General features: G+C 38.7%; 1 protein-coding gene across 2 annotated transcripts in view; it reads left to right on the top strand.

Moving 5' to 3' along the window:
• NHSL1 (NHS like 1) overlaps positions 1-27,771 on the top strand; it is a 248,368-nt gene that overhangs the window by 64,414 nt on the left and 156,183 nt on the right. The window contains exon 3 of one of the 2 annotated variants that reach the window (XM_043543030.1): positions 2,904-2,997. The exons of the other annotated variant lie outside the window; for it this stretch is intronic. Coding sequence (XP_043398965.1) covers positions 2,940-2,997 — 58 coding nt within the window. The 5' untranslated portion in view covers positions 2,904-2,939. The remainder of the gene's footprint in view (positions 1-2,903; positions 2,998-27,771) is intronic. 2 annotated transcript variants of the gene reach the window in all.

Below are 27,771 nucleotides of genomic sequence, written 5' to 3'. Positions count from 1 at the left end.
AGTGAGCTCCTTTTTAAAACCCAAGTGCCCTGATTAGCCTGCCTTAATTGATTCTAGCAGCTTCTTGATTGGCTGCAGGTGTTCTAATCAGCCTGTCTTAATTGTCTCCAGAAGGTTCCTGATTGTTCTCGAACCTTCCCTGTTACCTTACCCAGGGAAAAGGGACCTACTTAGCCTGGGGCTAATATATCTGCCTTTTATTACTCTCCTCTAGCCATCTGGTCCGACCCTCTCACAATATCCAGAACATTGCTAGAGTTACATATGTAAAGATTTCACAGAGTTCATTATACACATAACACTAATTGCCCCCCATGAATCCTCAACTCCCAAGTCACCTCCATGTACAGCTAAACCATGAATCTGTGCAGTTTTAGAGAGCCTGGCTTTGTCTGATGGGCACCAGAGACATTTCAGAATAACCAGACACTGAGGTCTTATGTCTGTGTAACTGAGCTGCTATTAATTGTGCTTTTCATTAGCTCTGTATTGAATGGAAGAAGCTTTGGAATAAAGTGATGGAATGTTGGCAATGGGTGGCTTGCTGAATTTGATCTGTTTTAATTGAGGGGAAAACTTTCCCACTGAGCAACAGAGTTGTTCCTAAGAGTAGAAAGTGTGCGGGTGGGGGGCTATTTCAAATCTATGTATAGAACTATTTCAACATTATCTGGTTTTTCACTTGTTCAGATGGAGATTGAAGGGAGTGGGAGAGGGAAGAATGTCAGTGACTCATAACATTTGAAGATATCAAATGTTTAGATTACCTTTTTATTCCAGTCATATGCTATCTTCTTAGATAGACAATAATATAACTTCATATGGAGGTGGGGTACAAACGGTGATTTTATTTAACCCCTCCCCACACACACAATTTTTGTGCAATTTATTAGAGATGATCAAGAAAAAAGAAAATAAAAATATTCTGAAAACCCTCCCCCCCCCCCCCCAATTCAAAATTTTGACCAGCTCTACAGCTGGTTGAACATGTGAAGGAAGGGAAATTGTCAATTTCAACAAAAAATTTCAGTTTATTTTGCAGATATAAAAATGTTGTCCATTTCAATTTTGAAAAACTTAACCAGGTATAATAGTTTAGTAACATTACCTATCATCTATGAATTTTGTAACACACAACAATGACATTCGTTAACAAAGAAACTTGAAAACAGGTGGTGATAGTAGGCGAGGAAATAGAGATACTGGGGGCTAAGGCTGATAATGAGGGCTGGTATGGGGAATGAATTGAATACTGAAATGTATAATAAAGAGGAGAGGTGCAGGCAACATTAGAGATGCAACTGCATTTTTAAAAGGGACTTTTTAGTGTGGGGCAGAGAGAGAGGCCCAGGTTGTCTCAGATTGTTTCTGCTGGTGATCTGTTTTGTAGTTAGGTTATGTCTACGCAGGCAACTGAACAACAAAACTTTTGTCTTTCAGAGGTGTTTAACTCCCCCTCTCTCCCCTCCCCCCCCAAAGACAAAAGTTTTGCCGACGACAAGCGCCAGTGCGAACAGTGCTTTATTGACAGGAGCGCTTTCCTGCTGAAAAAGCGCCCTTGTTGGGGATGGAAGTTTTTTGTCAGCAGGAGAGCCAACAAAGAGCAGCTATACTGCACGACTTTTAGCGGTATGGTTGTAGCGACACAGTTGTGTCGCTAAAAGCTGTGTAGTGTACACATAGCCTTAGATAAATAACTAACGTTTTGATATTCTGGTGTGGGAAGAATGTGTTGTGCAGTAGAGGTGCCAGAGTTAGGCAAATGTGGTTTCTTTCTCTAGGATGGTGCACCATACGACCCAAATGAACATATAGAGGGCTCGTCTCCCCTAAACAGTTACCTGGCAATTGACCCATTTTAGATTGTAGAACTTTGAACCAACCGTTCTTCCTTCACTCTGGCCTTCCCCCCTCATTTAAACATGGTTGTAGCTAGAAAAGTTTCAACCCTAAGGGCCAACCGTATATAGGCTGAAATGAAGAGTTATGCACACTGAGTAGCTAGCACTCCTCTTCCTCCTGATAAATTTCAACTTCCTCAGGAGTGTAGTCTCCAGTTACTGTCCTTCACTATATTAAGATTAATTCTCTAGGGAAATGCTCTTGTGCACCTGCTTTTGAAGGAGCCAGGATAGGGTTTGTGAAGGCCTCTATCTGCTGGTTTGTTTACTTTGTATATTTGAAGGCACTTTGTGTGTGGTCAGTTTCATCGTTGGTCAGTTCCATCACTCTTATAGACTGCTTTGGAAAGACTCTGTTCCCCAGGCTCCCTGGTACGAATCTGAGGCAGAAGTAGGTGTACACACGCCATGAGAAAGGGAAGATCCAAGTATTTTTGGTGGTGGAGTTTTGAACCTTCCCACAAGATCCTTCAGAATAGCAGAATAGAAGGAAAACCCTTGTATATTTTTAATGAGAGCGAAACCCCTCCCCCCCAAAACAAACAAACAATGCTAGTACAGCATATTTAAAGAATGCTCTATCAGAATGTTGATCGTTGGAAATTAGTTATTTTGGAAGTTGATAGTGTTAATCTCTAAAAAATGTTTTAATATTTTTTGTGTTTATTAAAAAGTCTGTTTTCTTCATGTTAATTTAAGTATCTAGAATCGAAAAGACTTCCATTACAAACAAGAGGGAAATCTACCTTTTGTTTTTAAAAAATTCAGCAACCTAATAGTCATGGATGCTTTCATGTCCCAGGAGTCTTGTCTTATCTTAGATGAGATATTGCATTTTCAAAGCACATTTTTTAGTCTGGAATTTCAGTTGTTGGGATTAGCTATTGTAACACTGATGTCCTCCCTGCGGGGTTACTCCTGCTTTGTTGTGCTTGGCGGCATGTGGAGGAGAAAAAAATCACAGCTTTTGGAGATGCTTTACCCTCATTATTATTCTTATAGAGGGGCACTGATCTACCTTAGCACTGACAGAGAAGAATGCCTCTGCGAAGAATACACTTCTGGAGGTCCCGGAAAAGAAACAGCCCTTACTCAGGTATAAGAAAGTCTGTCAATTTGCTTAATTTTTTTTGCTGTCACAGGTGTGTTTGAAATAATTTTTTAAGGTTGAAGTCTTTTTTGTATTACTTTAAACAAAAATACTGTTTAAATATACATACAGTGCAATTTCAGCAGTAGTGATCCTTGGCTTCCAATAGGAGGCTTTGTATAGGCAGTCCTTTAAAGAGCAGAAATACTCTGTTTTTTACAAGGTTTAAGCTATCAGCAGCCTTTCCAACCCCCTCTTATCTCTCTCCCCTCCCCCAGTTTAATGAGGCTCTTTCCCTATTTTTTTCCTTCTATTGTTAGGTGGAAAGCAGCTCAGTTTTCCGATGTGCCTCAAACTTTAGAATGCTGTGAAGTAACGAAGCAGAACATTAAAGCTTTTAAATCCTGAAAGCGCTGGCAGTCTACTCGGCGTTTCACGGCACTATTGTCAATAAAGAATGCATGTGTATTCTCTATGTTGTAATTTCAGAGTGTGAAATTAGATCTGCTACCAATTTATTTCTTTTTCTTTTTTTCTGTAATTCTTTTTGGTATCAAATATAAAGTTTGTAGCTTAACAACCCTATCTGTTTCTGTGTATAAAAAATAGGGGATTACACTTCCGGTAAGAAGATTTCCTCTCTTTTTCTTAGATGTAGAGCTTAAGAGTACATTTAAATAGGGTGAGTGCCATGTGAAGAGTTCAAGGCTGCTGTCCTTATTTAAAAATAAGTGATTATTCAAATGAAGATAAAACAGCATACAGCTCTGTTTCTTTGAAAAATAAAACTCTTGAGTGGAAATTAGGAAAAACTGTCAAAAGGTATTCTTTCATGTCAGGTTTAAATTTAAATACTTCAGATAATTATGGTAGGTATAAATTTAGATAATTATGATAGAAACTTTGTAAGAGATTCTCTCAATTTCTTCAGTGGTTCCTTTTCTATTGAAATTATTGTCAGTAAAGAATGTGTATGTATTCTCTATGTTGTGATCCTCTTGTTTGCCTTGATGGTTAGTTCTTGCTCTTCTTTCTCACTTTGAACAAGTTACTAAGTCTCTGTGTCCTGAGCTGAGAAATGGGGCTAATACTTCTCTGACTATGATATAGGTGCAATGTGAACCTTGGTAATGTTTATGCGACGCTCTGAAGATGTAAAGTGGTTATGCATTATTATTGAAAAGGGGAAGAATGTTTAAAAAGCACTATGTATTAGTGACCAGTCAATTTGAGTAATTTTTACTTTGACCTATATTAATAGATCTACAGTGGTCTCTGCATGGATGAAGGTACAGAGATGAGAATGGAAGTAGGATGAAGTAAAAGAGTGAAGGGTGGGAGCAAAATTTGATTTTATATATCCAGTCCATTTTCTGAATTACAAGGATACCCCGAAGTTCTGAAAACATTTCTCTCATCATACTTTACATCATTATGAAATCTTTAATATAAAAATTTCTAAGACACAGAAAAATTCCAGTGCGGTTGGGTGAGGGGAAAGTTGTGTTTCTCTGCTATGTTGTCCTGTTTCCACTTGTGACATTATATCTAAAAAATATGGAATTTTTTTTTTAACACATGAGAAGAAGAAATTAATCAAAAAAGTAAAAGTGAGAGAGCTTTTCAGAGCAGGGAGGACGTAGGGCTATAAATCTGTCATAGGGTTGTCTGCTCTGACGTGGCATGGTGCTTTAGGAGTAAATGGTGCTTCTGTGGTGAAAATGTGGCTTACTGAGGAACTTAAGAACTCTCATTTACTAGACATGAAGAAAGGCCTGGAGAAGGGCGCTGATCTTGCTGCTCTTCAGTGCAGACATCTCACTGCAGTGGCGTTAATGGTGGCCCAGCACACACACCACTTTCCTGACCAAGGTGGAGGATGAGGAAAAACAATGGCCCTATACAGGGTGCTTATGGGCCATACTCAGGCTATGTCTACATTTGAGCTGGGAGGTGTGATTCCCAGCTCGTGTAGGCATAGCTAAATACAGCAGTACAGCTGGGGTGGCACAGGTGTCGGGTTGGGCTAGCTGCCTATGTACATACCCAAGGTGTGCGGACAGGTATGTTCTCGGACAGCTAGTCCAAGCTGCCACCTCTGTTACCTCGGCTACTCTGTCAATTCTAGCACATTAGCTGAAGGACTCACGCCTCCCAGCTGAAATGTAGATGTAGCCTTAGATCCTTAGGAAGTCATGAGCTGGGTGAACAGATCATTTGGGTTCTGCATACATTCCTGGTTAGTGGGTTTTGTTTTTTGTTTTTATTTAATAGTGTGTATTAACTAGTTTGTGCACATCAGAAGCTAATTTGGCTCTGGGTAATTCTGAAATTATTGTCCTTTGATTTTTTACATCCTGCTCAACAAACAGAGATTAAAGGTTGTGGGTTCAAGTTTGAAAAAGAGCTATTGGTTCTTGTCTTTCAGAATCACTTAACTTTTTCGTCTGATGATGAAGTGGATTTTTTTTTAAGAACCATTTTCAAAGTGAAGTGTGAAAGATAGCTGCTGTAGAGCGATGTGAATATGCCTTACAATAAAAAAAAAATTCCAAGATATCAATGCACTTTTCTAGCAAATAAAAATGTGGAAATGTGCTAACATCAGTGTCCTTTGCTCACAGTTTCATCACATTACAAATGTTATCATGCATATTAAAAACTGAGATGAGAATTTGACAAATGGACACTTCTTTATACTGATAAAATGGGTTTGAAGTTCTCCTGCAAAGGCTGTGACCCCACAAGAACAATGAAGCTTGTTTTTCTTTAAGTATTGACTTCCAAAACACTTCTGACTTTCCTTGAGCATTGATCCACAGCTACATTCTAGTTTTGCAATTAAATACAAGATTCTTGTTATAAATATGAAGTCAGGCTGACCAGGCCTCAAAAGTCCCTTCTGTTAATTAGTCTGTCTGCGTGTGGGTGAGACTGGATGATCAAAACCATTGAACTATGTCCCCACATTCTTGTTATAAGAATGCACAGACTTTGAATCTGGAAAACGAATATAAAGAAATTGCCTAGGTCTTTGCCTCCTTTAGGGAGAATTCATATAAAAATCTTGAGTCTTGATACATGCATTGAAGCATCTACTGTAAGCACAGCAGTTCTCTCTCAGATAATTTGTTACACCATGCTAGAAAATAGCTGGAAATACACAGTAAATTTGCTGCCATTAAAAAAGTTTGACTGCCCTTTGTTGTTTAGGCTTGTAGTTTAAGGGTATATCTGCATCCCTGGTTGCTCTTGGAGTCTTATGTTTGATATAATAATTGTGACATTTTTCTCCAAGGTGGACTTTGCCACAGTTATTCATGCCTTTTAGATTTCCAGACTGTGTTAATGTAATGCTACCCTTTAAAGAAGCTTGAGAGCTTCATCAGAATCAGAATGTGATGGGTCTGCATGCTTAGTGGGGTTCTCTCTAGGGAGCTTTGCAGTCTGCATTGGCTTCCTGCTCATTTCTGGTATTGATTTGGCTATCTCCTTATCCAGGTACAGCCGCTGCACCTGAGATCAGTAGATACACACTTACTAAAAGTGCATAGATTTTGTTTTCTGGGGCCTATTGACAGGACACTGTTAGTTGACGGTCTTCAACTTGGCAAATTATTTCCACCATTGATCTGATATAGCCAAAGCTTCTTGACCTTCAGGATGTAGTGCACAGCTCATCTATTTACTCAGCTTTGGCTTGAGGTGTGTGGAATTTACCAAGGAATCTATTTTCTGGTAGGTAATATTTGTACAGGTTACAGATTGCAGGTTCTTCCACTCAAGATATGACTCTAGTCACATTTAAAAAGTTTAGAAAGTAAATGTAATAGAGTTCATCAACTGTTGAACTTTGGGGAGATTTTTGTTCCTTTGTGGGGTTATAGTTTATCAAGAGACAAGTTCATAGCAGGATGCACAGATTTATGAGGTGAACGTTCTTAAATTTGTCTCTTAAGATATGTCAGGTGCAAGAAGCTCTATATATGGTATTACATTCATTCTGGTCCATGTGGAAATAAGGATTACGGCCAACATTCTTTGTAATGCTTAAAAATTTCAGTCTGAAGCATTCATACAAAAAAGGTTTTTCCTTCCTCTGTTTTAAGGTATTTGCTGGTTAGTAGTGCAGTAGGTTTGTGGCTTGGAAGAATCTTCTGACTTTCATTACATTATCATTTTAATTGGAATACCAAGCATAACCAGGGGCAAAACATTGAATGAAAGTGGGAGAATCCGCAGGGAGACTCTCACTCTTTTGAAAGTGGCCTTTGGTTTGTGTTTCAAGAATATATATGAATTATTTATTTCTCAAATTTTAATAGCAAGAATTATTAGTACACCAATACACTACACCAGGCTTATTTAAAAAGAAAGACTATTCAAAATCTGTGAAGTTTTGAAGCCGCATTTTGATGTATATAATCCTTTTAAAATTACATATTCTTACATATATTAAGGTGTTTTGAAAATACTGAATTTGGATAGAGAGGAGGTATAGTCCTCTATAATAGTTAGCCCTTATAATGCCTTCCAGTGATCTCATAATGCTTTGCAAATATTTGCTACCACTGAAGTTAATGAGAGTTTTGCCACTGGCTTCAGTGGGACTAGGCTGAGGCCTACTAATTATTTAAGCCTCACATCTTTGTTAAATAGCATTAATTTTAAAGTTAAGGCGCCAACCTGGAATTCAGGAAACAAGGAGTGAAATCTTGATCAAAGTCAATGTGAGGTTTCTCCCCTGCTCTACCAGACTTGCTTAGTGGTCTAGGCCAGTGGTTCTCAACCAAGGGCTATGCAGAAGTCTTCCAGGGGGTACTCAATTCATCCAAATCAGTGTTTCTCAACCTGGGGTTTGCAACCCCCAGGAGAGTCAGGGGACGGGTTTAGGGGGGTTTCAAGTTCAGGGCTGGCATTAGGGGTGGCAAGCAGGGCCCTTGCCAGGGGCCCCCTGTGAAGCTAAGTTACACACTTCAGCTCTGGACAGCAGAGCTTGGACTTCAGCCCTGCTGCATGGGTCTCTGGCTTTAGACAAGGCTCACAAATGAAAAATAGTCTCAAGTACCACACTGAAATGTAAGTACAATATTTATATTCCAGTCAATTTACTTTATAATAATTATATGGTAAAAATGAGAAAGTAAGCCATTTTTCAGTAATAGTGGGCTGTGACACTTTTTTGTATTTTTATGTCTAATTTTGTAAGCAAGTCCATTTTTAAGTGAGGTGAAACTTGGGGTACTCAAGACAAATCAGACTCCTGAAAGGAGTACAGTAGTCTGGAAAGCCTACTGAGAGCCAGTGATTTAGGTAAGTCACTTCACTCTCCTCTTCAGATCTCTCTATCTGTAATATGAAGATAATGACACGCTATGGGTAGTTGTGATGCTTAGCTCATTAATAACTGCAAAGCAGTTTTAGATTTTTGGATGGAAAGTGATAAAAGAATATTGATGATTTAACGACTATTATTGTTCCGTAAACAGACTAGTAGAAGAAAATTGACTCTCTTCCACACACTAACATGCTAGTGGAAATTTAAATTAAAAAAAACAACAACTATACAGCAAAGAGGAGGGGAGACAAACCAGACACAAATTTCCATTAGCTGTATTCATAGAGCTGAATTTTTTAACCAGGTGGCCATTTCCCTCTATTTAATGATTCATGGCTGCATTGATTATTCTCATCTGTGGCAGAAAATTACAGAATCACTTTCCCACTTTTGTAAGACGGTATCATATACCAATGAGTACAGGAAGTGTTATTTTTTTGGAGTATTGGAAGCCAGAGATTTTAGTGAAAGAAATATAGACTTTTAAATGTCGTTCAAATTGGATGATTGTATGTACTCCTGTGAGTATGGGATTTCCATGCAAGTTGTGTAACCAAGACATGTCTTAACGCTTTGCCTTCTGTAGCCTGGGGAACAATTCTCGGCTTGAAATTTTGTGAGCTGAGGTTATGTGACGTGACAGATCGTTCTTATCCACAGTTGAGACCAGACCCCCTCTTCCTGTCAGTATGGGGAGTGACTTAACCACAGTTTTTAATGAGGTTTAAAAAAACATAGGTGATATCTTCTTATTTGTTGGAGGAGAACAGAACAGAGATCAATATTGAATTAGGAATTATTTATTCAGCAGTAAAGAAACTTTAAAAAAGTGTTTGATTTTTGTTTTGTTTTTATTATAGATCCATATAGATTTTTGTTGTGGTGGTTTGTCATTTTTGTCAGTGTACCATTATGAACATTTATAGTATGCTGTAATGCTGTCCTCTCACTAACATTGAAAAGTCTGCTTTCTAAGTTGTGTCAAAACTTGGTAGATTTCTTATTTTTAAAATGTTCCCTTGAACTTTCATTGGTGATTGGCAGCACTGGACATTCTGGTACACTTTTCTCCGGGAGGCTAAGATACAAAAACAGAAAACCCCAATGCAAAAATAAATACATTTTAAAATTACGGAATAGCCTACTGCATATTTTGTGATGACTTAAGGTAATTGGACAGATGTTACTATGGCCAGTTTTTACTTACATACTGTAATATTGTTTTCAGTGGTTAATTACAGCATATGGTATTTGAGTATTTTGATGAGATTCCTTTTCCCACCCTGAAGAGAAACTTACTGCTGCCTTAAACTTCACCAGAAGGATGCTTGTTGCTATTTTAAATTTTATCCGAAAGACACAAGATCACAGAGATGGAAATGAAGGGTGAGAGAATAGATTCTTTTCAAGTGTAGCCTGCAACCTCACAAAGTGCAACATGGATGTCTCCCAGCCGATCTCAAGGGTTCTGGGAAAAATCAAAGGTCTCTTAGTCAAAATAACGATGGTGTGATCACCGCTGAGAAGCATATGGTTACCGTACAAGAAACCATGCTAGACTTAGGACTCATGTACTTGTGGTAATGTATAGCTATAACTATACTACAATAGTTATACTATTATAACTTCCTGTGTGGACACCTTATTCCATAATAAGAGAATGTCAGCATGGGGAGTTATACCAATATAACTACAGCAGTAAAATTATACTGGTATACTTTATGCCTATAAATTTCTGTGTAGAGAAGCCCTTAAAACAAGGATTCAGTCGGGTGAAAGTAAGCTGGTATGGGCCCGTACAGCGTAGAGGTAAAAATGTGGCCACTAGTACTGGCCCATACCCAGTAGGGCCACTGACCCTCCAGCCCCACCCCTTCCGCCCGAGGCCCCACCCCTTCCGGGGGCTGGAGCACCCTGGTGCCAGTAAGTCTTTGGCTTTACTTTTACCCCTGGATTCACTTAAACGTTCCTCTCCACGATATTGGTCCAGTCTATCCTACAATTTTTTCAACCGCCTCTACCCCCCAATTCCTTTTGTCCTGGTCTCAGAATCTTTCTCCCATACAATCATGCTGCTACTAATGCTAGCCTTCCCCTCTACAACTCCTGTCATGGGAGCAGCATTTCTACAGCTCCTGTCACATGGAACAACATCTCATTATCTCTCAACTTAGCCTCCTTAAGCCTCCCTCTAATTTAAAATCTCTGATAAGGGAAAAGAGATGTGTTTTCATTTAACCTCATTTCTTTGTTTTAAATTAGCTCTATCAAGCTTTTTGGGACGCAGTATGCATGAAAGATTATGTACAACCTAAAGTTGTATTGTATATTACTATGCAGGAACATCTTAAAGAACTATCCTAACCTTAGAAGCTCCAGATAAAACACTTGGCATCTAGATGTTAGGAAACAAGGTAAAGAAGATACTGGGAATAGGTCTGTGCCTTGCTGTGAGTCTGTAGTTTACTTAGGGCTTGTCTTCACTGCAATATTAGCTTGAGCTATAACTAGACGTTTACCCCTAACTCAATTCTTGTCCACATACAAAAATCTCTAGCTCGAATTAACTTGAATGCTGCTAACCTTGAGCCAGTAATGAAGTGGGAGTGCAGCTGCTTGAGGTACAACAACTTGTCAGCTGCGAATTAAATCACTGTGTGTAGCTCCAGTGCTTTGCAGTGTAGCCGCGCTCACTCAAGTGAGGCTAGCTGGCGGGGAATAACTCGAGTGTACTAAGGCCATGTCTACACTACCACTTATGCGAAAAAAAACCACCCCCCCTTAGTGATATACGTTTCACTGGCATATGTGGTAGTGTGCACAGTGCTGTGTTGGTGGGAGAGGTTCTCCTACCAACATAGCTACCGCCACTCTTTGAGATGGTTTTATGATGTCGATGGGAGAGCTCTCTCCTGTTGGCATAGAGAGGCTACATGAGCGATCTGTACTGCTGTAAGCTCGCTAGTGTAGACATGGCCTAACTCGAGCTAACTGTTGCAGTGTAGACAAGCCCTTACACGGCAATATTATTGGGTTCAAATTACTTTGGTTTCCCCAGAGATAGTAAAAAGACTACTAGTGGCACCTTATAGACTAACCAGTTTATTTGAGCATAAGCTTTCGTGAGCTACATGCATCTGATGAAGTGAGCTGTAGCTCACGAAAGCTTATGCTGAGATAAATTGGTTAGTCTCTAAGGTGCCACAAGTACTCCTTTTCTTTTTGCGAATACAGACTAACACGGCTGCTACGCTGAACCCAGGGATAGTAATTTATTATGAAATCATAAACACTTCTTGAGTAATTCCTCCTAAGTAGTCATGTGATGGGCATGTAGGTGAATAATTATATGACACCACGTGGAGTGGACAACTCCTTTTTTCCTGAGGGTGCTGCACTTCAGCAATCTGTGAGATTGTGCTAACAATTAGCCTGTACTCGGGATTCTGCATTAAGGCAGATATTAAATGATTAAAGAATTGTTGGTTAAAAGTTCATTTTAAATAATAATATTAAAGTGGTTTTGGCTTCAATTTGTTACTTAAGGTACACTTTTTTTAAATTCCTGTGGCATGGTTCAGTCTTAAGTTTTTCATTTTAGGACTGAGTTCCTTTAGCTATGCTGGATATAGTGACCTTTGACAGTATCATACTGTAAAGTGTCTGATTTTTCACTATTATAAAACTCTGTTTTGTGTATTTTTTTTAAAAAAGACTGTTTTTATTTTTAGCTGTAGTGTAATGATTGAATTTCAATATGTTTGAAATCAGCATTACTTAGTAAGTAAATTCTGAACGATTGATTCATATGGAAAAACTTCTTCTGTTAAAATATCTATTTGTTGGACATTTGTAATTGCGAGGACACTCCTGTTATCTGCTCATTTCAACTCCTAGAAGAGAGATTAAAGAGTTCAATAGTAATTGTTTATATGAATTAAAAAGAAAAAGGAAAAAAACCTCAGCCTTGATGTTTCCTCTTATAATTAGGGTAAATGGTTTTACATACTACCTTTTTTTGGATGGTGTTCTATTAAGAGAAGATTAAGTAAAACTGAGAGAAATGTATAGTTTCTTGATGAAACTGTGCTTTTCTTTGGGAAGCGGTAGTTAGTATATTTCTATTTAATATTAGATTTATAGAAACAAAGCAAATCCTACTAGCGTTCTTGCTGACTCTTGAAACTGCCAGTGTGAGCGACTTCCCTAGAAACCAGGACAAACAGGTTAAAAACTGACTGACTGGCTATGCTGTCTAACCTGTCTCTTGTCACTGTTCACATTAATTAAATTTAATTAAAGAGGAGGTTTGACAAAAATACTGTTAACGGACATGTTCTTGACTTCTATATGTTACGATAAGCTGTCTCATGTTTATTTTGTACAAGGCTTTACCTGCTGATCTGAGTTTCTAGGCTAGGACTATTGTGTATTTCTAAAGGCATCGTTGGTGGTTACTGATTCAGTCAATCTATTTTGTGATGGTTATAGCTATGCAGCTTTTATGATTATGCAAATAGTGAAGAACAACTTCTGTGCTTTTGGCTTAAGAATGAAAGGTTCAGACTTGGGCTGGGTTTATAAATTTCAGGTTAGAGTCCAATCATACAGGTTACAAAACAAACTTTTCTTTGTAATTGTGTAGCCATTATCTTAAGGAGTATTGAGCCTGTAGAAAACCAGAGTACTCTACTGAACAAATAAGTCAACAAATGGGTAGAATTTCTTCAAAGTAAATTATGAAATAAAGAAAAATAAGACTTTATTTACCTCCTCCTTTGGTAAACAATGCTGGTAAGGTTTGCCTTAGACAAAAAAGCCTGTAGATAATGTGAGTTCAGATTTATAGTGGAACCTAATTTGGTAGTTTGAGTTCTTGCACTTATTCACTCCAGATGGAGAAGATTATCAACTGAAGTACATTTAAGAACCTCTTTAGAAATGGGCTTAAATATGACATCTCTTCCTAGAGCAGTGTATCTCCTTCGGAATAATGTCTTTATGTGAACTGATTTGTGTAAAACTGTATCTGCTGAGTGATTTCATCAGCCTATAACAAATAAATAAAAGGGAAGGAAAGGATTTCCCCCCCTTCTTAATGATTTCAGATGGAAATAGTTCCTTTAGGGAGGAGATTCAAATTGTATATCCTTTTTGTATATTGATTTGTTTTGTACACATGTGGAACAATGAAACCCATAAGATGGCTTGTACTCAGTAGGGTAACATTTGTGCATGAAGAACTACTGTAAAGAAGGTGAAACACATTGAGTTTAGTGTTATTGATGTGAACATAAGAACAGCCATATTGGGTCAGACCACTGGTCCATCGAGCCCATTTTATCCTGACTTCCGACAGTGGCCAGTGCCAGATGTAGCAGAGGGAATGAACAGAACAGGGACAATTACGTCTTAGAGTCCCAGTTTCTAGCAGTCAGAGGCAGGGTGGATTTGATTTAAATCAAATTGATTTAAATCACTAGTCAGGAAGACTTGATTTAATCATGGATTTCTACATAAAAGTTCATTCTTGTTGGTTGTTATAACCTTAATACCTATTCTTCACAACTCAGAGATAGATGTGGGTTTCATTTTTAGAAGGTACACACTATACATTTTTAAAGTGATTTATTTTGAAAACCTTTTCAGATTAGTTTTACAGCTATATCAGAAAATGAATAATTGTTTGGTTATTTCATTTACCAAAGGTAATTGAAGCAGATATTTATGAAGTCATTGGGAGGTGAACTATCTCCAAATCAACAGGCTATTCATTAATATTTGGAGGATTTTCTTGCCATGCTGTATTAGGAGGGGAACATCACCAGAAGACATTTAAATTGTTTTATTTAGCTAAAACATTATGTATTCTGGATTTTTTTCTTCAACAGCAAACACATAATATTTTAATAAACCAAGCATATGAATTTTTGAATATAGTTAAACATTAACTTTTTAAAACAGGTTTGTTTTTGTTAAAATTGTTTTTAACTAAAATAGTTAAATGAAATATTAAAAAAAAAAATTAAATCTACTAGGTCTGCCAGGTCAACATGAGAAACTCTGAATATTGGCTTCTGCAGCTAACTCAGTCGTCTTTACCTTCATTTTCCTGTTTGTTCATAATCTGGAAAAGAAAAACAAGCTTTCCTGCTTTTTCAGGTCCCAAATGATTTCTCAGTTTGGAATGAATTAGTCCAAAGGAAGAAAATATTCTTTCTCCACCAGCAAAAGAAGCTACTGCTGTTAGAAATGAGATTATCACTTCAACAGTCTCTGAATCCAACTGCTTAAGTGACTTCCACCAATTCACTGGTGTGACTTTCTTTTAAAACATCATCAGCAAACACATATTTCTTGAATGGTTCTTATTCCCAAACTGGTCTCTTTTATGGCTTGCTGCCATTATAGGTTTTCCTTTCTAGTGAGAGAATGGTATGGTAGATCTTAAATCAATGAAGACTACACTCAGAAAGACCTCAGACTTCTGGAATTTGCTGCTCAAACAATTCCACTTGCCTGTCCCTCCCTTCTCATATTTATCTCCAGACTTCTTCTCCTTGTCCAGATCTATTCTGCCCCCAACAATCTTCTATTCATTGAACTTTTTGAAACTTTCCACTTTTAGACAGAGGTAAGGGATTGACTCTGCGTACACAGATTTGCAGAGGGTCAAATAGGGTTGAGGTTTGTTATTTCTCATGTCTATGTATTATTTATTTATTTTAAAACATTTTTACTGTTAAGAAGCATGTTCTCTGGAGACACAAATCCAGTTTGAGAACTGCAAAGCTAAGCATCTCTGATGGTATCTTCTAGACTGGGCACTGAGTCCCATTGGGTAGATAGAAAGATTAACCTAAATAATCTATACATAAGCCTGTGGAACCCCATAAAATTGGGTCCCTAATCCATGAACTATTGGAACGCATTTACAAAACTTTCCTTAAACATTACATAAATATATTGTATCATACTATAGAATTAGAATTTATAATCCCTATTCCATGATGAGATATTTTTGAGCTATAATGTATCTTAATTAAAACGATCTTTAGATAAAATGCTTTTTGAGGAAAAAATCTATCAAAAAATCATTTTTTGACTGATTTTTAAAAAAAAATAAAAATTGATTTTTATCCACCCTGCCCAGAATATTCCTCGATCTTATCTAAATAATAGGTTGTGGCAGGTTGGTAAGCTAATGCTAAGCTCTTTGTTGTCCTGTTAGACTTTATAATTACAAGAACCTGTTTTTTGGCTGTGACAGGATCTCACGTGGCATGCTTTGTATGAGATATCACAACCATATCTGAATGTGGGGATTATAGGGCACTACTTAAGGTACAGTGTGTCACATTGGCCTTTCAACAGGGTATTTTATTTGAAAAAAACAGAGGCAAAGGGATCCCTTCTAGGCCATCTTCTGTTTTGCTGCCTGCAGTTGATTTCAGTGGGCTGCTGTGAACACATAGCTCAAATGCTCGTATTTTCCATGCTGTCTCATTCATCTCTGAATATACTTTTTTGGTTGTTGGTGATTTATCTTTAAAGGTCTGAGTGGTGTTGAGCCTTGTATGTTCATGCCATACACACTGAGAAGTTAGACAAAAACATGACATACTCATGCCTCTTGCATGTTTCAGCAGTTGAGATGGGCTAAAATGCTGTTGATAGTCAAGTTCTCAGAAAACAGTTGCAGGACATTCAGGTTTGAAGGCCCTTGTCTTACTTGCCATGTGTTTTGTTCATCATTTGGTAGATTGTTTTTAATATATTTCAGTTTTGTTTGAGGAGTTTTTTGTGTGTTTTCCTTTCATAATTAAAAAGAGTTTGAAACATGCAAGAGGCATTCTCTGATATAACGATCAATCTAGGTTGGTACAGTGGCACCACAGTATCTAAGCACCTCTGAAAAAGTGACTGTGTGGGCTGTGTTAAAATTGTAAGCTGACACTTAAATTTTGTGTTTTTTTTCCTGTTTTGTGCATTTGCATGATTAAAACAGTGTAGAGTTGTAACTGAAAACTGTTTTAATCATGCAAATACACAAAACTTGTTTTACTTAATACTGCAAGTATTCTTGATTTCCTCCTCCTTGATACTTGTCCACCTTCCTTTTTAAGTGTTAATTGTTTCCAGATGTAAACAGCTTCATTATTTAACTACAGGAGAAGAGGGTTGGGTGTGTTTTTCTGTTTTTGTTTGGTTTTGTTTCATACTTTGCTTTCCCACCTTTTATAGAACTTCAGAGGGGTAAACACACACACATTGTTTTCTTTTATAGGGAACCAAAGTTTCTTGCCAACAGAAAGTAGCATGAAAGAAGAAATCTGGTGACCTTGCTGGAGAATTTTATAATGGCTTTTCTTTGTGAGTCTCTTTTACTCCAGGACAGACTTCTATTGCATCTTAGTGCAGAACTGATATGTACTGCGTGTTTTGAAGAACACATTCCACAGGCTCTCAGTTACAAATGTTTGTGTGCTCACAAAGATTGGCCCTGAAATACCATCTCTTATATTTAGTGACTACTTATTACACATACAGAATTCTGCTGTTGCTGTTGTTTGCTCAGTTGATCACAGCCACATTTAGAAAGGAACCCTTATCTACTACCAGGCTTTTTAAAATGATGGATTAGCTTTTTAAAGATGAATAAATTAGGGATGTAAAATGTTAACCAGTAAGCATTAGGTTTACTGTTTAACTGTTAATCCCCAGCTGCACCACGCTGGCTGGACCCCAGCCCTGGCTGCACACCGCCCCAGCCCTGCCAGCTGTATCCCAGTCCCATGGCCTGCCAATTGACCACAGTCCCCGCATCGCTGGCCAGAGCAACCCCAACCCCTCTCCCTTTAATCAGTTAACCATTTAAACGATATAATTTTAATAATTTAAACGGTTAACTTTTTAAACGATATTTACATCCCTAGAATAAATAGGGTTGCCAACCATCCAGGACTGTTCTAATAATTTTCCTTAATAATTACACATCTTTAATTAAATATTACGTCGTGTGATGAGACCTTCAGGAATACATCCAACCAAAATTGACAACCCTATTAATAAAATATTTCCAAAGGATTTTAAATTCATCTGGTCAGTTGGTCTTATCTCTTCTCCCCCATCCCCGCCCCCGTTTAATATCTAGGCATAAAGCTCCCTAAATATGTTTACTACTTACAAAAATAGGGTACGGGAGAGTAACATTAGTCAATAGGTCAGTTTGGTTTTTCTGACTGTTGTCTCTTTTTGTCAAAAACAACAAGGAGTCTGGTGGCACCTTAAAGGATAACAGATTTATTTGGTATAAGCTTTCGTGGGTTAAAAAAACCCACTTCAGATGCATGGAGTGAAAATTACAGATACAGGCATAAATATACTGACACGTGAAGAGAAGGGAGTTACCTCACAAGTGGAGAACCAGTGTTGACAGGGCCAATTCAGTCAGGCTGGATGTGGTCCACTCCCAATAATTGATGAGAAGGTGTCAGCACCAAGAGAAGGAAAATCGCTTTTGTAGCGAGCCAGCCACTCCCAGAACCTATTCAAGCACAAATTAATGATGTTAAGTTTGCAAGAATAGCTCAGTGGTTTGAGCATTGGCCTGCTAAACCCAGGGTTGTGAGTTCAATCCTTGAGGGGGCCATTTCAGGATCTGGGGCAAAAATTGGGGATTGGCCCTGCTTTGAGCAGGGGGTTGGACTAGATGACCTCCTTATTTTAGGCTATGTCTACACTTAAAATGCTACAGCTATAGCGCTTCAGCGTAGACACTATAGTAACTGCAGGGGATCTCCTGTCATTGTAGGTAATTCACCTCTTCAAGAAGCAGTAGCTAGGTCAATGGAAGAATTTTCCTATCAACTTACCGCTGTCTACACCGGGTGTTAGGCTGGCTTAACTACTTCTCTGAGGGATGCGGGTTTTTCACACCCCTGAGAGTTATAGCTATGGTGATGTAACTTTTCAGTGTAGACCAGCTCAGCTCCACTTTTACTTCTAGGCCTGGCTACCCCCATGGCTCTGACCATTCGGTCCGACTGCCCATGTCCCAGTCATGTCCTTGACACACCCTGTCAGTCAGGCAGTGAGGTAGTCAATCCAAACCCAAGTGTGGTTGCACTGGGTTTCTCCTCCTCCTCCTGGTATGCAGAGAGGCATCCTCAGTTGAGAGTTTCCAGAGCTGGAGAAACATGGCTGGCCTGCACTACCCTGGATTCTCTGGTCACTGTAAATCAGTCCAGTTTCCCTTGGAGGTATTATGGTCAGCTGTCCATTATTGGAGGTGTCACATCATGGAAAACATTTAGTGAGTTAAGAGAGGCTTGTTTTCCCATGGTGTAGCTGCCACCACAGTGGATGTGTGGGCCTAACTAGCAATGACCATCACCAGGGAGGTAAGGCGTAACCACAGAGAAGCTAAACTAAAGTGATGGGAAGGAGACTGATTCAAGCCTGCTGAAAGGAGTGGACCTGCTGCTGCAGAAGGGTCCTTCTGAGGACTTGCTGGCCCCAGTAAGGTGGGAAAACTAGGGATATGGCGTTCAGTATCACGCACTGCTTAAGGTACTGCAAGAGCAATGCTTTGTTCAGTGGTCAGTTCCAAGTGGCTGTGCATAATTAGAGCTCACAGCTTCTTGCTCGGACTCCCTGCCTTGGAAGCTCAGCCTTTAAAGTAACTAAGTGCAAAATCATTGCGTCCTGCTTGACTGCCAGTGGCAAAAGAGGAATCGACCCTTTCCTTCTTGTTTGCTTCCATATCACAAATATATTTTCTGCCTTATTTATTTGCTTGTATAGTTACTTTCTTTAGTAGACTCGGAAGGTAAAAGACAAGAATTCTGAGTTGATTCACAGGCTTCTTCCTTTTTGTTTTTTTGTTTTGTTTTTTTTGGGGGGGGTGTGGGTATGTTTTGAAAGCCAAGCAGCAGGTGATAACATTGAAGAGAGCTTGGAGTTAAAGTTTGGGAAAGGAAATAACATTTCTTGGAACTGAAGAGAAAATACATTTCCACTTAATTTCAACAGGCTGCTTCAATAAATTGTAATATCTAGTTGGCTGAAAAAAAAAAGGTTTACCTCAGTGCAGGATTCTCCTAAATGATTTTTCTTGGCTTGCTCCTCATCTAAACTGGGAAGCTGTTTTTCCTGCTCTGAGTTCCTCTCTTGGCTGATCTTAGAGGCTTTTGGATGCAAATGAAACCTTCTCAGTACAGTAGAGGGGAGATGGCTTTCAAGCATAACAAAACTGATTGTGGGAATTTTTTGAGAAAGGTTGACAAACACTAGAATGGCTCTCTCAGGGACTGATTTTCTTTAAGGGAAGCTGTGGCCCAGTGGAATGAGCACAGTGCTGAGAATCAGAAGTCTTGCTTCTGCTATTGATGCACTGTGACCTTTCAAGTCACTTCGCTTCTGTGCTTCAGATTCCCCTTCTGTAACAATGAGGATAATAAAAACAACAAGGAGTACTTGAGGCACCTTCAAGACTAACACATTTATTTGGGCATAAGCTTTTGTGGGCTAAAACCCACATCATCGGATGCATGGAGTGGAAAAATATAGTAGGAAGATATATATAATGGTACATGAAAAGATGGGAGTTGCCTTACCAAGTAGGGGGTTGAGACAATTCAATTAAAATGGGCTATTATGAATAGGACGAAAAATCACTTTTGTAGTGGTAATCGGGGTGACTCATTTCAAACAGTTGACAAGAAGTTGTGAGTAACAGTTGGGGGAAATTAGCATGGGGAAATTAGTTCTTGTAGTGAACCATCCACTCCCAGTCTTTATTCAGGCCTAATTTGATGCTGTCTAGTTTGCAAATTAATTTCCGTTCTGCAGTTTCTCATAGGAGTCTGTTTTTGAAGTTTTTTTGTGGAAGAATTGCCACTTTTAAGTCTGTTATTGCGTGTCCAGGGAAGCGCTTTGAGATCTACATGTGATAGGTGCTGTATAAGTTTAAAGTATTCAAATTCTCCTCCCAGCCCTGACCTCACCCCATTAAATGTGATTTTTTTTTTAAATTAATGTTAGTAGGTATACAGTGCTTACTGTGCTAGATACCCTGAGATAAATATTCCCCTAAGCTCCCTCAAAAGAATGATTTATAACTGATACCTAAAATAAAAATGTCACACTTCAAATTGTGTGTATATATAAGCAAAAGTTCTTTTGATCTTAGGAGACTATGCTGTACAAATATACAGGTTTTTTTTTAAATGAATTTAGTGGGTTACCCTTGGAATACAGTTGAAAGGTCTTAAGTATTTCCCTTCATAGAACCATTGAAGATTTGAGGCTTCTTTTTTCTTGCATGCTCTGACAATGAGATGCTGTTAATGTAATAGAACCGTTTTTTCCCCCAAATAACGTTTCCCCCCTTTAAGCACTTAGGCTACTGATGCGTTTGTTAAAATGGTTACTTTAATCCAGATTCAGGGACAGGGTTAGCCCCCTGCTCCTCTGTCTTAACGCACTGCAAGTGGCCAGGAGAGAATTCCACTGTTGAAATTGTTGTCCCTGGAGTGGGCGTGAAGCTAGCAGTGCAACCGGGACCGTGGGCTGCAATGCAGCCTCCTGGCAGCCCTGGAGTCTGCTGCTACTTAAAGCAGCCCCCAAGGCTACTGTAATTTACGAGGCTCACGTTAGCCCCTAGAGCAGCCCAGAATCTGGGAGGCACAAAGTTTTGCCCCCATTCCCCACTGGGCTGTGTCTTGTGTGCTGCAGCTCCCAGGAAGTGTAGTGGAGAATTTGCCCCATAGCCTTTGCTTGTTGTAGATGAAAGTCCTCAGATTAAATGCATTTCTGCAGAGCATTTAATCTGAGGACTTTCATCACAACAAAGTATTATGTATTGTGTACTAAGTGATAACTAATTGCTTATCTCTTCAGAGAAACCAAGGAGTACATGAACTTGAAGCCTGAACTTTAATCTCATGTCTAGGGAAGACCCATTCAGTGGCTGCATTCTCCAGAGCTGTCACCAGCACTAAATTAAATGCTCACATAAAAACCGAAGACTGGAACAGCTCTTCATACATGCAATTTAATCTTATATGGCAACACAATACAGAAAAAAAAATTAGTCCATAGCCTCTTTTTTTCTCTCTCCAGAAAAGAAATGTGCAGTACTTTGAGAGTCCCTTAAAAAGTATGATTTTTATTGCCAAGCATAGTAAAAGTTTGACATGAGAGAATAGTATGGCCTGTAAGTGAAGATTTAATATGTCTCCTGACATGTCTGTCGAGCTGAGGAAAAAGATGTTGTTGGGTAAGAGAAATGAATTGTTTCTCATCTGTTGAATTGTCTGCTGTAGTATTGCCACCATTGAAAAGAAACTCTTAAAAGCCTACAGGATGCCAGGAATGAAACTTTCATGAAGTCAGTTTACTTTTATTTTTAGTAGTTACCACGTTGTTTGCCTTACACATTTTTTATGAAATACTTAAAAAAATTAATTGGTGTTAAATATAGTTCCTTTTATGTAACAATGCTCTCATTCAGTGTCTGTTTTGGTGAGAATGAAGAAGCACACTCTTACCCAGAATTGTTTGGAAGACAGTAGCATGAGACACAAAAGGGACTTACAAAGACTTTGGAGGAGGAAGAGCTGACACCACAGAGCATGGTATTATCTGTATTCCAAAGATGGCAGAGAAAGTAAATCTATTTTCCACTTGTGTTTTTCAGAGAGAAAAGTACTGCACGCTAAAGAAATCTAAGCTCTGCTCTGAGCTGCCTTGCTAAGATGTTTAACTTGGTGGATTTAGCACAAGTAGTAATGGGAGAGCAAAGAGATGTTTGAGATGAAGCAGGCAGTTCCCATTAACAAATTGTCACTATTATTACAAATAAATACATTATAAACACATTGCTCACTTGTCAGTTTGTTCCTCCAGCCGGGTAGGTTGATTGTGTCACAAGCATCTGCTAAATAGCATAGTACATGGTTGTATAATAAGCATACATGTACGCATTACTCCTATAATTTTATATTTACTCGTGTATGTATATTTATATACAATATATGAAAACATCTGTATGGCTTTTATTTCAAGTGTTGCTAGATACAAACATTTCACTAACTCTTCCATCAGTTTGTACAGTTGAACTTAGGTTAAATAAGGCAGCCTGACTTTACAGGCAAACAGGCTGTGGAAATGGTATCAGTGACATTTTAATTTAAATGTCTTTCCAGTTTCTCAATAAAAATCCAACTTTTAAAATAATATATATATAGGCTATTCTTTTTTTCTTTGAATGCTCTTTTATGTAAATGAGTACAAGGATGATAAATGCAAAATCCTGCTATGTCTGCCAGAACTTACATTTTGTAAGCACAAGGGAATACAGTAAAAAGCAAAGTCTATTACCATTGTGTCTTGCCAAAGATTCAAAATCTTTTAAAAGTCTTGATGCTGGTATTCCTCAGTCTGTAAAGCATTTATTCATAAGTGGTACACTCAAATTTCTGAAGTCCATTCATTTGTCATCAAAACGGGTTTTGGTTTCTAGGGCTGTGTGATCCCTTAGTCCCCGATCTGGCAATTGATCATGTATGGTTACAGCAATTCACCTATGTGCTGTCAGTTGCATGATCGGGGGTCTAAGTGACCAATGTGAAAAAGTGTAGAAATGTTTGTCTGTGAGAAGCCAAAAAGTCCTCTTAGTGAGGGCTATCCAAGAGAACTAGCCTGAGATCTAGTAGAAAATTTTCATTCTGTTCTAACATGCATGTTTTCTTAGTGTTTATAGCTAAAGTTATCTTAATCCTTAGTCAGTGTCCTTTTTACAAAGGTGTTGCAGGTCATGTAGAAGGCCATAGTGCAGGTGCTATTTGGTATTGCTGTTGAGTTGGGATTGATTGACCTTTCCAGGAACATCTGAAGAGGAAATTTAATCTCTGTAGATACTTTTTGTCAGGATGGTTTTTAAGGCCAAAATCTAATCATGTACAGTTCTCTCTAGAGATGAAGGAAGAGGTCAAGATGGACATTAAACCAGTAGTTTATGTTCTTTGTGTATAAGTGGAGCATTTTCCACAGAAGGAGTGCAGCGTTAAAAATTATTATCAAGCTATAATAAACTGGTTGAAATAGCAACGCTGGGTTTTTAGTTGTTTAAGAAACACATTTTTGAAATTCAGGAAATGTCTACTTTCTAAAGCACTCATTTGTTTCAATTTTTTCTTTCTCCCTTGCTGTCTCTAATTTGTTTTGGAAGTTACTCTCTCTTGGGAGAAGCTCATTCTTAATAATTTAGTATTTAATGAGACAAATATAAGCCAGTGTATATTTGTAATTTCTGTAATATATGATCCCTGCCTGCTTTCTTCCACCCACACATTTCATTAGTTAAAATGATTCATTGATAGAATGATGAACTGTCTTTATCAATGTAAACAAGAATCCATTCGTGGTGCTAATGAGGAGAGATTGCAAATCCCCAATTGGTTTTCCCCTTTGTGCAGAGAGGCATCAGATGACATCTTGTTCCCACTGATGATGGGTTAAATAATCTAAAAATTGTCACATCCTAATCTGGACGGCCAGTGTTTCTTTTATCTGTCTGTGGTTTGACAGCAACATCTTGCTGTCCTGCATGGATATCCTTGACTTGTCCCATGTTCATCTTTACTTAGAATAATGCTACCTCTTCCACCTCTACTACCAGTACCACTTCCCTTCCTTAGTCTTACTTTTTTGGCAGGTGGTCATCAGGTACTCCCATGACTCTTCAAAGGTTGTATAGTTTGTCTGCTTCGTCTACTCCAGTCCAGACTACTTTTCTGGCATTATATCTGCACTCCCAGTCCTAGTTCCAACAGGCGAAAAAGGTTATTTAGACATCTCAGAGTTGCAAAAAGGAACTTCGTGTTGTTTCAGGTCCAAGTATGGAGGAAGGAGTGAGTATGTATGTGGATGAGTAGGTGTGGAGATTCTTCTGGTTTATCAGTGTTGGTACACCCACCCCCATTGCATGCATGTAGATTCACATTTGTCATCTATTCATTATTTAAAATATGTTTTTTTCTTTGTGTATTTTTAACAAGGCTGTCTCACAGGACTGGTGAGGACTCTGCCCCATCATTTTAATTTTGGGTTACAGTAATGGAGGACAGTACATTATGTATGAAATCTACACCTCTTCTTCACCGTCTGTACATGTCAGCAACATTCCTCATACTCGTTCTCCACCAAGAGTTTCTGTAAGCTAGAGTCTGTTGCGAGGTTGAGGTGAGATTACAGCATTCCTCTAGGTGTGGCATGTTTTGGTTTCATTTGGGAAGGCATGGCTGTTTTTGAAATCTGCACAGAATTGCAACACTCCCTATAGATTTGCAGAGAATCAGATTACAGAACATGTGTGTTCTTCAAAAACTTTTACAGTGTGATTTTTTTTTTCTCCCTTCCTTCTAGCCCCCTGAAATTGACAAATGCAGAGCCAGAGGTGTTATGATAAAAGAAAAGCTATAAGTTCAAAATTAATGCACAAGCTCGCTGTGTCATGGAAAGGAATATTTTAAGTCTGATTTGCATAAGATATATGGGTATAACTCCATTAAAAACATTGTGAAAGAATTTGGCAGCCTTCAGCAAGGTAGTTGTGAAATGTATGTGTTGTAAAGAAAGTTTTCAGGACTCTGAGATCAATAGGTGTATTTAAGACCAGCCTATAGTTCTGTGTAAAGGCGCTGAGTTTCTGATTTCCCCAGGGGTGCTTGACCCTTGCTCCGCCCCAGTCCCCACCCCCATTCCACCCTTCCACCAAGGCCCCACTTTGCTCTGCCTCTTCCCTTCCCTCCCCACCTCCTTCCTCCCCCGAGTGCCCTGCCCCTTCATGCCCCTGCTTGTTCCTCTCCCTGCCACTGAACAGCTGATCAGTGGTGGGTGAGAGATGGTGGGTGGGTGAGAGATGCCAGGTGGGTGGGGGGAGGGAGGGAGGAACTGATCGGCAGGGCCCGCTAGTGAGCCAGCCCCGGAGCACCCACTGAGTTGGTGCCTATGGTTCTGTGAAGGGAAATCACTATTTAAATACTCTGTTGTCTACAACTGGCGGTCCTTCTTTTATTCAGGTGTGCAGGTTTCATTTTTCCCTTTTTTGTCTGTGGAACATGTTAACCATCTTTTTGCTGACAGCGTAATTTCAACCTTTTTCCTAACTTACGTATATGTACATACGTACACTCATGAGAAACTGGGGGAAGATTGAGACTTATTTAGTATCTTCTGGAGGAAAAAAATAATAAGTGAGCAAGTGTATAAATCACTGGAGCGACCTAGTTAAAACAGAGAATATAAATATAGGAGCATGGTGCCGAGATGGAAGTGGGATAAACCGTAACAGTCTAAACACACACTTGCCATGCATGTATTTCAAATGCTGAGTGTGTTTTGGTGCTTGTAGTGTGATGAGCATATCGTTGGGTACAGATGTCACAAAGCCTGAGAAAGAACTGAATGTTCCTTTTTAAAGAAATTCATATTCTGCTGTAGGTGTTAGCTGTCAATTTTTATTTTAATTATTAGCATTTAATTATCAAGACTCCAGTGCCTAATGGTATTCAGTAAATTGCATATTTTGCAAACTCCAAGAATGCATAAAGTAAAAAAATAGAATTTTTCTGCTGATCTTTAAAATTAAGGAGGAAAAGTTCTGTGGACCTAACAAGAGGATGAGGATTGGGGATCGTTCAGAAGAATGTGAGTTTCCCCACCAATTACATCTTCCCTCCTCTCTTGCTCTAGCTACTCCTGCTTCTCCCAGTTTTACCATCATTGTTCCACTTGTTTTCTTTTCTACCAACAGAAGCCTTCAGGCCTAGTGTTTGTTTATATTAAACTACCAGCAGAGGGTGCTGCTTATTCAATATAGTCAGCATCTTTCCTATCTCTTCCCTCTTCCACGTGAACAGACATATCCCTCCACAATTTCCCTAGTGCCTACTGAATCTTAGAAGTGAGAAATGGAAAATATTTATTAGGCCATGTAGTCTACTTCCCTGCCAGCATGGGACTGTTCTATATTGTGTATTCACTAGTGTACAGTTTAGTTTTAAACATCCATAGCAATAGGGCTGCCAACACTAATTGGACATGCTGTCAAGACATTTTTCTTGGCCTCACCAGGTCAACTGAATCTTGAGTTTGGGATATATCACTGCAATATGTTACTGATCTCATGCTGGACACAAGTGTATATGCAGGTAATAAAAATATTTTGGCTCACCTGTTAAGAAACTGGTAACCTTTTCAACATGTGCTAAACTTAAAACACAGCAGTATCTAGTAAACTATGGTATAATTTAACTCAGAACGATCCAAGTTCTATAGAAGGAGAGAGTGTGCTATTTGTCTGTGTTTTCTTTGCCAGGTGCTCAATGCAGCTAAAAAAATTAAAGGAGACCGAAAGGAAACTGGAAGTAAGTTAGGTTTAAACAAAAAAAATTACAAAAATATACACGTCTTCCTTGGAAGGAGAGAGCGTGTCTAGAAGCAGTTGATGGTTTGACACTCTTTCTCTGAGCTGGAACAAAAATTTCAATTATGAGTGTTTGAGAAAGTGAGGGGCAGCGTGGACAGGCTCTGTTCAGGCTTAATGGTCCACCTTGCTTCTGACCTGCAGCGATCTCAGTATTTCTGTTTTAGACCTCTCAGACAATTTTTTCATGTCTGCTGGAATGATATGGGGAAGCGTTTGTGATGTGGTCAAATGGCAGGATATCCCTTCTTTTCAGATATGGCCTGAAGCAGGAGTTGAACCTGGGTTTCTCCAGGTAAATGTATAACAGTCACCCACCTCTGTTAACCAAAGAATCCAAGAAGCTGATGTATTTAGATACCCCTGACCTCAATTGACTTTTGCATAGCAGAAAAATACTTAGATTCTAGAAACAGGGAGCTAGCTGCCAAAATGTCTTTTTGAAGTATTTTTTTGTTGTGTGGTTCTGCTAAACTTTTCCCATCTTCTAGTTATAATGACTACTTAGAATCCTCTTTTTGTGTGTTTAAAAAAAATAGACTTTTTTACAATAAAAATTTATGCTCTCATTATCTTCCATGGATACGGGAAAATTTAAATAAAATCCTCTTCATCCTACAGTGATCAATCCGAAGAGTGCACCAGCTTCTGGGATTCCTTGGTCAATAGATATGAAAAAAAATTATTTTTCTCTTTCTAAACCAAGTAACTATTTGTGCTAGCCAAGTTTAGTTTTGGAAAGAGAGAGGCTACTTATGGTTACAAGTTTCTTTGATGTTTTGCCTATGAAGAAGATTTCTGTGTTATGAAGCCACAACCACACCCAATTTAGAAGCTCTTCTGTGGAAACTGGTACAGCAACTCAGATTGCTGTGGAAGCTTCTTAGATGTGGGACCTTCCTACAGGATTGTGGGACTATTGGCTGGAGAAGAATCATGTCTGAGTTTT

This window comes from Chelonia mydas, chromosome 3 (genome assembly GCF_015237465.2).
Source record: "Chelonia mydas isolate rCheMyd1 chromosome 3, rCheMyd1.pri.v2, whole genome shotgun sequence".
NCBI classification, from domain to species: Eukaryota; Metazoa; Chordata; order Testudines; family Cheloniidae; genus Chelonia; species Chelonia mydas.
Note: the sequence above shows the minus strand (reverse complement) of the source record. Positions and strands in the feature narration are given on the sequence as shown.